This window comes from Zootoca vivipara, chromosome 9, assembly GCF_963506605.1.
Source record: "Zootoca vivipara chromosome 9, rZooViv1.1, whole genome shotgun sequence".
Classification (NCBI taxonomy): Eukaryota; Metazoa; Chordata; class Lepidosauria; order Squamata; family Lacertidae; genus Zootoca; species Zootoca vivipara.
In genome coordinates this window covers 43,935,684-43,950,051 of record NC_083284.1, presented here as the reverse complement: position 1 = coordinate 43,950,051, position 14,368 = coordinate 43,935,684, and the positions used below count along the sequence as shown (strand labels likewise).

At 43.1% G+C, this 14,368-nt stretch overlaps 1 protein-coding gene across 1 annotated transcript in view; it reads right to left on the bottom strand.

The window, feature by feature from the left end:
* Window positions 1–13,563: 13,563 nt before the first annotated feature.
* CPE (carboxypeptidase E) overlaps window positions 13,564–14,368 on the bottom strand; it is a 61,552-nt gene continuing 60,747 nt past the window's right edge. Inside the window, exon 9 of the mRNA XM_035113160.2 lies at window positions 13,564–14,146. Within this exon, the coding sequence (XP_034969051.1) occupies window positions 14,048–14,146 (99 nt within the window). The 3' untranslated portion in view covers window positions 13,564–14,047. The remainder of the gene's footprint in view (window positions 14,147–14,368) is intronic.

Below are 14,368 nucleotides of genomic sequence, written 5' to 3'. Positions count from 1 at the left end.
TATAAAATTATATTCAAAGGGCCGTGTTCTGAGTAGGCACATAGAGTACTGGGGGGGGGGGAAATAGGTAGCAATAGAATGTTCCAGTATAAAACCATTCAGAAATTAAAAACATTGATTAAAGAAGACAAAATGGTAGTGCAACATTGGAAAATACACTTAAGTACAGCAGGAAATAGAAACCCTGTGGTCCTCAAACTGATGAAACTGCCCAATGAAACTGGCCAGGTACAGACATTATTCCCCATGAAGGAATGCTTAGCAGAATTCTAGATGGCAATCCCAAGTACTCTGGCAGCTTGAATCTCCAATGCATATTAGCTCAGAAGTAAAACCATTCAGTGTTTTTATAGGTTAAAACCAAAAACCTTGGCATCGGCCTCATAGCTTACTGGCAGCCACTGCAGCTCCTTTAGGAGTGGTGTAATATCTATGCAACTGGAGACTCCGCTGAGTTAACCTCACTGCAGCATTCTGCACCAGCTTCCAGGTCAACCTCAAGGGAAGCCCCACACAGAAAGCGTTACAGTATCCAACCCACAGACCCAGCATCAGCACTTAGGCTTGCATGGGAATGCCAGGCTGGCCCAAAGGGGCTGACTCTGGCAGCTGCAACATTCTTCTCCACTCCATTATTGTTTTTTTAAAACAAAAACAAAAAATAATAGTCAGCAGTAGCTGGCCAGGAATGCACATTTTTATAGATGCTAATTTTATTATTTTTACTTTAAATATATATTATCCTTTTCTACAATAACTGGTGCTTTTTCCCAATATGTTCAGCATCTGGGAAGCGGAAGCAAACTTAATTTAGTGTGCTTGTAATAGTGCTAAGATTTAAGTGAGTTTAAAATTTGTTTGGTTTTGCATTTATTTACTTAAGCTTGGGTTGTTGCTGCTGTTGTTTGTAATATTACATTTATTCTGCACTGGCCAAACTGTAGGTTTTTGTCACTTCTGAATTTACTGACATGTTCTGTATTCTGTATATTTGTATTTTCCATTGCTTCTGTATTTTGATGATCATGGTGCAAAAAGCGGCATATTAAGTACACTTAATCAAAATGCAAAACAGAGTAGATACATATAAATCAGAGTTAGGCAAATTTGTTTTGTTTTTCTCTGCCTTCCCAAGAATGTAGAAGCAGTTGTAAAGGGAGGCGGGGAAAGAAGATGAAAGTCAATTTGTGCTTAATGCACATTGCCACCTAACGCACACAAACACAAACACACAGAGCAAACAATTAAATCCAGGGTCTACAGTTATCTAGCTGCACCACTGACAGGTCCCAAGCAACATTCATAGCAGAGGTTCAATTAAACCCCTTCATAAATCACGAAACTGTCTGCGAAGGCTTCAACCACTTTAGAGTATACTGAGTTTTGTGTTATTCACAAGATCAGGGGTCAGCAACATTTTTCAGCTGTGGGCCAGTCCATCGGCCCTCAGACCATGTGGTGGGCCGGACTATATTTTTTTGCGGGCGGGCGGGGGGGGCAGATAAAATAAATAAACACATTCTACTCATGTAAAAACACACTGATTCCAGGACCGTCTGTGGCATAGCTGCCAAGTTTTCCCTTTTCTCACGAGGAAGCCTATTCAGCATAAGGGAATTTCCCTTAAAAAAAGGGATAACTTGGCAGCTATGGTCTGTGGGCCGGATTGAGAAGGCAATTGGGGCGCATCCGGCCCCCGGGCCTTAGGTTGCCTACCCCTGCACAAGATATTTAATCGGCCTGAGCCCCCCTCGCAGAATAGATTCCAGTACTCACATGGCAACTCAGGTTTTGCATGTAAAATGGAGGCTTCTCTGGCTGGAAAGGCCTAATCTACATTTCAGATGGCTGGGGATCAAACTGCGCCGCTGGTGGCAGACTTGACTGTTTCCAATGTTGGCTGGGGAGGGAAGCGTGACTGCGATGTCGCAGTGCTTTCCCCCCATTCCAGCAATGTTTCTTTTACAGCGCCTTCTTCAAAGTGTGCTCAGGCTCTCCTCGCTGTACCCCTCCTGGCATTTTATGAGCACCTGAGGGATTTGAGACCTTTTGGGTGGGGCTTGCTTTTAACTTGCAGGACCTGGTTCTGTTGAGCTAGCAGCAGGTTTATCGGCCGCTTTTGACAGAAGCAGGACAGACTTCTGCAACCGACTGCAAACAGAGCTGTCCCTTCCTGATGACATCATCGAGCTGGGTGGAAGTGAACTCTTTTCTATGACATTTGTTTATTAATAAAAACTAATGCACCTCTGGATTTTTGAAACAAAAACAAAAACACACCCCTCAGAGCAGTTGCCAAAAAATCAGTTTACCACATTTATATCCCATCTTTCCTCCAGTGAGCTCAAGGTGGTAATACATTGTTTTCTTCATCCCCACTTTATCCTCACACAAAACCCCCCACAAAAAACCCTGTGAGGTAACAGGCTGAGATAACTGGCTGACCCCAGGTCTTGGCCCATGAGCTTCGGAGCCAAATGGGGATTTGAACCCTGTTTTCCCTCATCTTAGTCCAACACTCCAACCTCAGGGAGCACATTTGGAAATTTGAGAAAGTGCCGTGGGTGCCATTCACAAAATGGCCGCTGTGGCGGCATGTAGAGGAGGCCAACCCACTGCAAACAGGAACAGGAATAGCAAACAGTCTCTCATGCAGTGTGAACTTCTAGGGGGGATTTAATTAGAATCATAGAGTTGGAAGAGACCACAAGGGCCATCCAGTCCAACCCCCTGCCAAGCAGGAAACACCATCAAAGCATTCCTGACAGATGGCTGTCAAGCCTCTGCTTAAAGACCCCCAAAGAAGGAGACTCCACCACACTCCTTGGCAGCAAATTCCACTGCCGAACAGCTCTTACTGTCAGGAAGTTCTTCCTAATGTTTAGGTGGAATCTTCTTTCTTGTAGTTTGAATCCATTGCTCCGTGTCCGCTTCTCTGGAGCAGCAGAAAACAACCTTTCTCCCTCCTCTATATGACATCCTTTTATATATTTGAACATGGCTATCATATCACCCCCTAACCTTCTTTTCTCCAGGCTACACATACCCAGCTCCCTAAGCCGTTCCTCATAAGGCATCGTTTCCAGGCCTTTGATCATTTTGGTTGCCCTCTTCTGGACACGTTCCAGCTTGTCAGTATCCTTCTTGACCTGTTTCTGTTTAGACCTTTCACAGTCGCCACAGAAAGTACTGGTGGGCACACAGGCTCCCAGAAGCTCCCACATTAGCAAGCTCTGAATTTAGAAGACAGTGATGCCGATAACCACAGGGCAAGAGATCCACATCTCTTCCCCAAAATAAAGGGCCCTGTGAATGAACCAGGGTCAGTTAAGCATGATGTGAGTGGATGCATCGGCTGAAGGATGTGGCCTATTTCTAGTCCCATTAATTTTCATTACCTCTACGCCTAAATATGATCTGAGAAGTGTCTTGTGCCTGCCTGAATCAAATAATGAAGTCTAAATTGTCTTTCATTGCTAGCACACCCACCTGTTCTCCTCGCAACGTGCTATGTTCGTGGCCCATCCTTTTGCAGATGTGAATGCAATGCCATAAATGAATAGCTGGGATAAAAAGCCTCTCAGGATGATTGATTGGCCTAACATTTCAAAGCACTTGTATCTGGCCTTGATGCTAAGCAGGCTGCGTTCTGTTCTGAGGGATGCGGAGTATGAATGTTTAGAAGAAAAACGGTAACTAAAAGAGAACATTGGTGACGAATGAACATTTAGAGAGGGCACAAGAAGTCTGTGACTGTCCTGTCCTCTGCCCTTGCTGAATGGGATGTAAACATCTCCCAAGATAGTTACACAAACAGTCCTGAATATTCATAAATGTAAATGAACTGGATTAAATTAACCCCTGCAAAGAAATGTGTTATTTCACTGATGACTGTGGTGAATTACTCCCCCCCACTTCTTAACTTTTTTTTCAGTTTCTAAAAATACATATCATAGAATCATAGAGTTGGAAGAGACCACAAGGGCCATCCAGTCCAACCCCCTGCCAAGCAGGAAACACCATCAAAGCATTCTTGACATATGGCTGTCAAGCCTCTGCTTAAAGACCTCCAAAGAAGGAGACTCCACCACACTCCTTGGTAGCAAATTCCACTGCCGAACAGCTCTTACTGTCAGGAAGTTCTTCCTAATGTTTAGGTGGAATCTTCTTTCTTGAAGTTTGAATCCATTGCTCCGTGTCCGCTTCTCTGGAGCAGCAGAAAACAATCTTTCTCCCTCCTCCATATGACATCCTTTCATATATTTGAACATGGCTATCATATCACCCCTTAACCTTCTCTTCTCCAGGCTGAATATACCCAGCTAACAAACAAACCTCATATAACCTGCCCCCAGAAACATTCCATGCATATAGACTGTAAATAATACTGCCAAATATTAAGTAAATTTGTAAATAGTTTTGAATTGATTGCATCTGATAGGTGCTCTCCATCTTAACAGATTGTCCTAGAGTGAGCCATGGGTAGCTGGTGGTGAGGGGACAACACTGACCTTTCCAGTGTAATGAATAAACATGTACCATATAGTTTCAAGGTCAGCTTTGGTTTGTGTGGTCCTGAGCACTCTAAGATATTAGACATGTGCATCAACTCTGTTTGCAGCCCGAATTATGAGACAAATAGGGATGGTTCAGGTGAGGTTTTCACATATTAAAGCTGAATCGCACTATCAATAAAGTATTCTGAGTTGGATCAGAGGCTCTCAAAATCCTGAGTTGCTCTGTGGACTCAAGTGCCCCACAAAATCTGCATTTCAGCATTTAAAATAAACTGACCACTTCATTTTATTTGCAAAGGTAAAACCAATCTGAGTAGGGAAATGCCCTGAGCTTGAGAGGTTAGCAGGTGGAGGGGGGGTGGATCATTAATTTTGATGGACAGATCTAGGTTTTGATCACAGTAGATTATTTTCCAGGGCACTCCAGCTACACTGATTTGAATAGAAAAGCTTGCAGGTTTTTTAGTAGAGCTCATTACAGTATAGGGCCGCTCCACTTTCCATCTCCCTCAGTTCAGTTCTAGGGCTTTTCTGTATCATTTTTAAAATTATTATTCTAATCCATTTCGGTTTTCCAACAATATTCAATTTATTTTTCATTAGGTTTGTGCAGACTTCTCTTCCGGCTGTTCCCACCCATCTTCTCCTGTTGCACGTTTGCTTATTTGTTGCTTATTACACATTTCCATTTCTTTTTTTCTCCCAGTTTGCTGGTTTGAAATTGCATGCCCTGTCCTAACCCCCCCCCCCGGCTTACTCCATTCACCAACCCCCATCTCCCTATATCGGTTTCCCTCTTCTGTTTCCTTCTCCAGGACCACGACATATTCCCTCCCAATGCCTCTGTTTCCTTTCACAGGACCACAGTGTGTTCTTTTTTCCTCAGCTTCCAAACCTACAAAAGGGTCACAATATCTTCTGCACCCAACCACTCCGGACAAGCATCTCCCCACGACCAACTTCCCATCAAAAGAAAAACATATCTCCTCTCTCCCCCATCCTGATTTCAATTTCTTTCTTTCTCTCTCCTCCCCTCACCTGTCTCCCCCGGTGACAGTGAGAAAGAGAGGCAAGCCCCACCAGCATGTCATGGTGACATTTTCCTGTCCTGCCCTTCTCTTCCTCCCAGGGTGACCTATTGAGGCTCTGGAGTTGATTTCTGCCAGGACCAGCTTCCAGTTCTTGGCTCAGTCCACATGCCTCTTATTCCCTCTAGTGGCTCAGAATCTCATCACAGCATGACAGTGGACCACTATGAATAAACTAGTGGTTTTCAGCCCGTTCAATAACGGGCGCTAGAATCCTGGGGTTCGGAGAAGCGCTTGCGCAGCGCTTCTCCGAACCCTGGGACCTGTCCTTGCTGTCGGCGGCAGGGGGACAGGAACGGAGGAGGAGAAAGCGCTGCTTTTTCCTTCTCCGTTCCTCTCCCGCAGCCGCCGACAGGAAGCAGATATCCCAGGGTTCGGAGAAGCGCTTGCGCAGCGCTTCTCCGAACCCTGGGACCCGTCCTTGCTGTCGGCGGCAGGGGGACAGGAACGGAGGAGAAAGCGCTGCTTTCTCCTTCTCCGTTCCTCTCCCGCAGCCGCCGACAGGAAGCAGACATCCCAGGGTTCGGAGAAGCGCTTGCGCAGCGCTTCTCCGAACCCTGGGACCCGTCCTTGCTGTCGGCGGCAGGGGGACAGGAACGGAGGAGGAGAAAGCGCTGCTTTCTCCTTCTCCGTTCCTCTCCCGCAGCCGCCGACAGGAAGCAGACATCCCAGGGTTCGGAGAAGCGCTTGCGCAGCGCTTCTCCGAACCCTGGGACCCGTCCTTGCTGTCGGCGGCAGGGGGACAGGAACGGAGGAGGAGAAAGCGCTGCTTTCTCCTTCTCCGTTCCTCTCCCGCAGCCGCCGACAGGAAGCAGACATCCCAGGGTTCGGAGAAGCGCTTGCGCAGCGCTTCTCCGAACCCTGGGACCCGTCCTTGCTGTCGGCGGCAGGGGGACAGGAACGGAGGAGGAGAAAGCGGCGCTTTCTCCTCCTTCCTTCCTCTCCCCCAGCCGCCGACAGGAAGGACGTGCGCACTCTCCCCCCCCGCCTCCTCCAACCGCCGCTCCTCACGGCCAGGGAGGGTTGTGAGGAGGCCTTCGCCGGCCTCCACCCCAGCGGGAGCGGCGGTTGGAGGAGGCAGAGTGGGGGGAGAGTGCGCGCGCGCAGTCTCTGCTGTCCAATCCCTGTATCCCTGGGGCACATGCGCAGTGACCCAGGGACACACGGGACATCTGGACGCAGGGACAACATGGACATTATTATATAGGATAGAGAGAAAGGATTGCTCTCTAGGTCTGGTACTTTCCTCACCACCTGAACTTGCTTGTTCCTTAAGTTAGCTCCCAGTTAATATGCTCATTGACAGTATATTATTACCCATTTACCATGGGGTTCCTCTCTCATTTCACCAGTTTCAGACTGATTGACAGCCATAGCTGCCAAGTTCTCCCTTTTTTTAAGGGAAATTCCCTTATGCTGAATAGGCTTCCTCGTGACAAAAGGGAAAACTTGGCAGCTATGTTGACAGCGAAACACTAGTGGGAAAAGTTAAGTGATCTAACGCTCTTCCTGCAAAGAATAAAGAGGAACTACTGCACTTAATCATTCTTAAAGCTGGCATATTTCATCCATTCAGAAGGGGCGACCATGCCTGCAAATTGCATCCAATTCTGAGATAAAATTTAAAAGTTATACAGTGTTTTCTTAAAACACACAGAGAGACCTAAAATGTTCCCTGCATGAAAACTTCTGGGTGGATCTTCCTGCAGTTTGGCAGACTTAGGGGCTCCTTAACCTGCAAATTTCATACACTTCTGTGCAAAGGGAAAAGGTTAGATACATTTTTAGATTCACTGTTATAGTCAATAGGGAAGAGACAGAGCATTCAATCTAGCAGATCTGTTTTAGGAATGAGGAAGACACAGAGTGGATCCAAAACAGATCAGTTTGCTTCCCAATGCTACAGATACAAATACGAGATGGATATTGTATCCAGTGCACACTCTTAGTAAATCTGCCTTAATATATTCAACAAGTTTATCAAAAGAAGAAATTACAGTAGGTTTCTCTTGATGTACGTTTGTATGCAGACATATGTCTCCACCTAGTGATCACTAAGAATAAAGCAAGCCTCTAAACAAAAATCTGGAAGTCCATACAAGTTAAATGCCAGGGAAGTGGAAATGCATCATTGAAAAGGAGTACTAAGGAGGAAACAGATGACATTTTAAAAAGTTAAGAAAAAGATAGGAAGCTGAATATTTTGCAAGCATCCAGAGATCCGTCTGAAGTTTCATGGGGACTTAAAAAAAAGAAAATTGGAAACTGGTGTGGAAATGTGGAGAACCAAACTTAGGATAGGTAAAATGAGAAACAGAGAGGAACCGAAATGGACATATTCACCCATCCCTATTTTTTAACAAACACAGATTGAATTCTTTAAAGTTGATTGAGGTTATGGGACATTAAACTGCCCAGTATGGGGTGGCTAAACATTGTCCTGCCTTATGCCCCAAAGTAGAGGTTCTGATACACTTTTTATTAAAATGTGCTTTGTATTTGGATCTGTTGCCTTGAACCCCTTCTTGTTAGGATTAGGAATAACTCTCTGTTAAGCAAAATTCTATTCCTATTTGCCAGAACAGATTGTCACCTGACATCTAGGACACTGAAATTTGTAAAATTGGCTTTAGGAAAGGAGAAGATGCTTACCATCTTGGATGATAATATATGCTAATACATGCCAACTATTTGTAATGATATAATTTTTAATCACATTTTAACATGACTTAAAGCATTCCGTATGTTCCTGTTTTGTCATTATTATTGCCTTGTGTATGTGAATGGCCTGATTGGCTAGTAAGCAATAACCTTATTGGGTGATAGTCAACTAGGCTTTACTCATAGTAGACCAACTGAAATTTATGAACATGACTAAGTTAGGTCCATTAATTTCAACCACCTGTTGTTATTAATGCCAAACTGTGAGTTGTGTCATGCTAACAGACCCATTAAAACTTATGGACACAACTAACTTGGATCCATTAATTTCAGTCGCTCAACTCTGAGTAGAACGTAATTGGGTGCAGCCCAGTGCTCTCACATTTATTTCTAAGCATTAACCAAGCCCCAGCTTTCTAAACGCCAATAAAGGTACACAGAGTTACATTCAAAGTCTTTCTGCCTCTCTCTCCTCCCTAGTTGTCACCCAGCCAAAAAAGAAGGGCTCATACACTTGGCCCTGTCCCATGATCCCCATTTTCAGATGCTTGCTGCACTGGCAATGGATCTATCTCACCATGAGGAAGAATCTTGCCGCACAGCAAATATGAGTGTATATCTGCTAGTGGGGAAATGGTGTTGTTGAAAGCGCAGTCTTTTCATTTCCTATCTCGATTGCATTGGTACAACTTTCTGGTGCCAATTCATTTCAGATGTCTAAATGCCAGCACAGTATTTTCTAGCCCACGTACTTCCTTGGTCAGATCAAATTCTGCTTATATCCAGATTGGCCAGTCTTAGTGTGTACGTGGATTTCTCTGTCTAGACCTAGCTATTTGGCAGTGTGCAGTTCCAGGAATTTAGATAATATGAAGCAATGAATACTTTCCTTGTGAATTTGGATTTGCATTGGCACCTTTTAACAGAACCCACCTCACTAGTAAACAAACAGCTAGTGACCTAGTTCAAGATGCCTTCCACATTTCTATTTTCCCTTAGCTCAGAAAAAAAGTATTTCAAGCTACATCTAGCGGGTTTTAAAAACAAAAAGCACAAATAAATTCTGATCAGAACATTATGCAAATGTCTGGTGTCCTAAAATAAGATAGTGTATTATAAACTATCCTATGGATATTCATGGCCTAAGCTTTACTGTATATTATAGCTGGTCCACATGCAAAAGGCAACATGAGAGGCTCTCTTTTTCACTGCTAGCCTTGGATCAGACTTGTTCTTCATTGCTTGTTTTTCTAGCCACTAGAGTTGGGAGTTCAATAATTTGAAGAGGCTTATTTTCCATTGCTTCTGCATTTCTCAAGGGTGGGACCTGTGGTCTTCTAGATGTTGTTGAGACTCCAGCTGCCATCAGCCTCAACCAGCATGGCCAGCATGGGAGTTATAGTCCAGCAATAGCTGGAGGATTACAGGTTCCCCATTCCCCATCCCTACACTAGAGAAATACAGAAACAATGAAAAATAAGCTTGATCAAATGCCTTCACTCCAATTCTGCATTTTATTTTATTTCATAACTTATGGTTCCCTTTTAGCAAATGACTTTTTTTGTGAATTGAGGAACTTGTGTTTGTAGCCGATGCCATTCAAGGAATACAGAGTGGCTCACTCACTATAAGCCTCAGGCTATGCTAAGCATCAGAGGAGAAGGGCAGGGAAGGGTAGCATATGCTTCCTTCATTCTCACTCTGGCCTTCAAAAGCAGGTAGGGTTAGGAGGAACAGTGGCATTATCCTGAATGGACCATGGAAGAAATGCACTGAACCAGAATGCCAAGTGATTGCAGTGGATCATTCCTCATTCAATGCAATATTTGTACAGTTATATATGCTCAGTGTGGTGTAGTGGTTAAGAGTGGTAGACTTCTAATCTGGGGAACCGGGTTCGTGTCTCCGCTCCTCCACATGCAGCTGCTGGGTGACCTTGGGCTAGTCACACTTCTCTGAAGTCTCTCAGCCCCACGCACCTCACAGAGTGTTTGTTGTGGGGGAGGAAGGGAAAGGAGGATGTTAGCTGCTTTGAGACTCCTTTAGGTAGTGATAAAGTGGTATATCAAATCCAAACTCTTCTTCTTCTACTCTTCATTGTGGTTTTTGTTCCTGTTAGACATGGTCACCAAGTAGAAATGTCCTAAATATTTCAGGGAGCTGCACATATCAGCCCAGCTGCTTGTAGACTCTTGAGATACCATCTCCCAAGCATACTGTGTGATGGCAGCAGCTCAGCTCTTTCTCCTGCTACCTTGGCATCCTTGGTGAAAAGACTGGAAGAAGGAGGACTGGTATGGACTGGTAGTTTTTCTTTCTTTTTTGTAGTGCATTTTGTAACGTTTCATTGATGCAATAATAGTGTATCAGTGGAGGATTTATACTGGACCATTCATACATCATTCTGCATTATGGATTGTTCTGCGGTGCCTCCCCAATGATATGGCATTATTGCCATCTAGAAGGGCACTCTCCAGCTTTAGCACAACCATTTGCATTGTTTTGATGGTGTTCTATGTTTTGCCATCGTACACAGCCCTGATATTTGTTTCTCATATGGCAATAAAGAAATGCTTCTATAAATAAATAAGTAAAAGTGGGGCAACACCCACTCACCTGAACGCTTGTACTATGAAAAGTCACAAGATTTAAACAGGAAGCTATGGGCTGCGCACTGATAGGAAACGAAGCAGTATGTCTGTCCTGAAACATTTGCGGGCGCAAACAGCATTGAAAGAAAATGTAAGATTTGTATAACGGCTGATTTGATTTATGTTTTGGTTGTAGTTTTTATTTGTATGTATTTTATGTATAGTATTGTTTTAATCTCAATAAAGGTTATTTTTAAAAAAATTAAAAAGGGGAAAAAAGAAAGTGGGGTTGTGAATAACCAGCCCTATGCCATCATGAACACAAATCATCATGAATGCCCAATAATAAAAAGGCCTTCTGGAAGGGCTCAAAGGCCAGTGGCACATCTAGACCAGTGCTGTCCACCCTGGCCAAATTCATACATGATGCACAACCAATGGTTTAGTACCATGTAAACAAGCAGGAATGAGCCACTGAATCTTGACTTTATGCACTCCCTAACCCCATCTCCTCCCATGCTGCGGGGAGAAAACTTTTCAGTTCAGTTTTTCTTTCAAGGGATTCTGGACCAGCATTAGGTATAAATGAGAGGTCATTGTTTAAAACTGTCTTCCCTATCGGAGGCAATAAGCTTCTGAATACCGGTTGCTGGAAAGTGCAGGAGGGGAGATGATTGTTGAACATGGGTCCTGCTTCCAGGTTTCCCATAAGCATCTGGTTGGCAACTGTGAGAACAGGATGCTGGAATAGGTGGACCACTGGCTTCATCCAGCAAGTTTCTAAAAGAAACTTTGGTCAGAGTTCAAACCAGGGTTTATGAAGCTGGCATGCTCAACTAATTATTCTTTGTTTTAAACCATGATTTTGTGTATATATACTGGTAATGACAAGGCACATTTTGTGGGAAATGAAACTAAGTTTTGTCCAAGTCACCATGCTTTAGAAGTTGAGCAAACTGGGGCAATGACTCACAGTGGCCCTCCAGGGTCACAGGAAGAGGTCGCATTGCTAGGTGATATACTATAACAAGAGACGAGAGGGAATGAAATTGGAACCCACCCCATGGAAAGAAAGTTGTTAAGCATTGAGTTATTGCCTCCTTGTATCCATGGATTCTCATAGCAAAGTGGTCTAGCATTAAAAAATCTTTTGGTACAGTTAGTACCAAAGGAAAACCAAAGAGACAATTTATAAGACAGTTATGTTTCATTACTTCAACATGAAAAGAATATATTATATACACATGTTACAAGTTAGACTAGAAACCCATTTTGAAGTTCAGCAGGATGTAACATCTGTGCTAGCATTAGACACAGAGTCTGCTATACAGCTGGATGACAGGAGTATGGCTGCATTTTCTGGCTTCGATTCAAAATGGGGAAATTAGTAGAGTTAAGTACAATGACTAACAAGCTTCAAATTCATAGCGTCTTCATCACCACTCACCAGGTGTCTAGATCTTTTGCAATAAATGTCAGAATAATTTCTCCAGCTGTGTTTGAACACAACATGCTTATATTCATGATTAAAATGTATTTGCATTTATTGTTTCTCATATTTGGGTTGTTTTATAGTGAGTTATATACAAACTAGTGGGATATGTTGATAGAGTTCTAGAGGCACATTGTTAGGGAAACAAAATGATTGCTTGATCCCACACAGCGTGTTTCTTTGTTGCAGTACAGTTCTTAAATATTAATTGAAGTTCTGCAAGCTCATCGTTGTCTCTTTAGCTGGATAGAGGTTTTCAAGGATTTGAAGTACAGTCATACCTCTGGATACGAATGCTGCGGGTTGCGTACAACACAGGTTACGAACACACCGAACCCGGAAGTGCCAAATCGCGCCCCGCACGTTGCGTACTGCTCGTGTTGCGAACGGGGCTCTGGAATGGATCCCGTTTGCAACCAGAGGTACTGTACGGTCCAATGTATAGCCCAATGTTCCTCATTAACAATGCCATCTGTTTCACTAAGAGCAGCAACAGGAATGATATGCTGGGACCAGCAACAGGAATGATATGCTGGGAAGTGCAGCACAGAAACCATAATGGCTGCTATGCTTGCTGTTGCAGATACTGACCTTCCAGTCTGTTACGGCAAGATGTTGGTTTTGTGTTATATGTTGATCTGGCTTGTTTGTGTGGACCAGCACTGATCAAAACAGGGATTGCTCCCCTGAACTGCAAGCATTGACCTGAAAAATACTGATCATCTGCAAATTCATTGAGTAGACACACCCTTAGAATCCAAGCTATTCATTTCAGCTTATGAGAAGCATGTCTCACTAAACTTGGTGCTTTTGAGTAAATTTGTTTGGGGTTAGGCTTTTAGGCGCACACAGCATGTATTGAATTTCCAGCCCAGTGGGTCAGGCAGCTTTTGAGTTAATATTTTGCTCTTTGTGCAAATTATACGGACACCATTTCATGCAACTCATGTCTACTTAATACACAAACAACTGCTGACAAACGGGATAGCAGAATACACTGCAAGCAGAGAAAATAACATGCAGTCACTATAGGGTTATTCTTTATCCATCCAGAAATTTTAATCTGATTACCAAGTTACTTGGGAACATTATTGGAGAGAGTAAGGGAAAAAGTTGTACTATTCCTCTTCGCTTTTAAATAAGAATGGTGAAAGTTATTTCCATGTGAGTAGATGAAACCCAAGTCATTATACTTATTTTACATGGCTCTTCCACAGAGACATAAACAAATTTTAATTGTAGTAAAGCGTTACTTACAACACCAAGTTTTTACTGCATACATTTGCAGTGCCATTATTTCATGAGACATTAGAAAACATCATCTGCTCACCTGCAGTGCCACATGTCAGCAGCAGAAGTTGCAAGTGACTGCTAATTACTATTGTGTGTTTAGTATTATTATCATCATTGTGCTTACCCTACACATTCAGGATTTGTATTCAAGTTAGGTAGATGAGACATTCATTCAGATATTCTTCCCCTATGTTGAATATGTAGGATTGCAAACAATGGCATGAAAGTATCTAGCAATTTGTTTTTATGTAGAGCAGATTACTGATTTTTTAAAAAAAAAAATACTCAAAAAACTCAAGTTAAATATTGTGAGCTACACAAAATCTAAAGTATAGGGACTTTGCACAGTACAGTATACTAAGTCAACACGTAATAGATTAAAAGCTGTAAATTCAGAGCTTCTGCTTAAAAATTTAAAGTTTCTGACATCATCTTCCACCATTCCATTAACTCTTCCTTTTCTTCTTCTTTTCTTTCAGACAGGGATTCCAGGTCAAAATCAACCTAGGCATGAGAAAAACAATAAAATAAAAAACAAGACTTTTTAATGCACATTGTACTTTTAATAGAAGTAACATCCTGAAATTAAGGACCTCAGAAATCCATGAAACGGCTTTCATGGTAGGGGCTGCAGCCTTATGCCTGTTAACTTGAACGCAAGCTTCCCTGAACACAGTGGGTCTTACTTCTGAAGAAACATAAAGAAGCTTTCTCTGATTTAAGAGG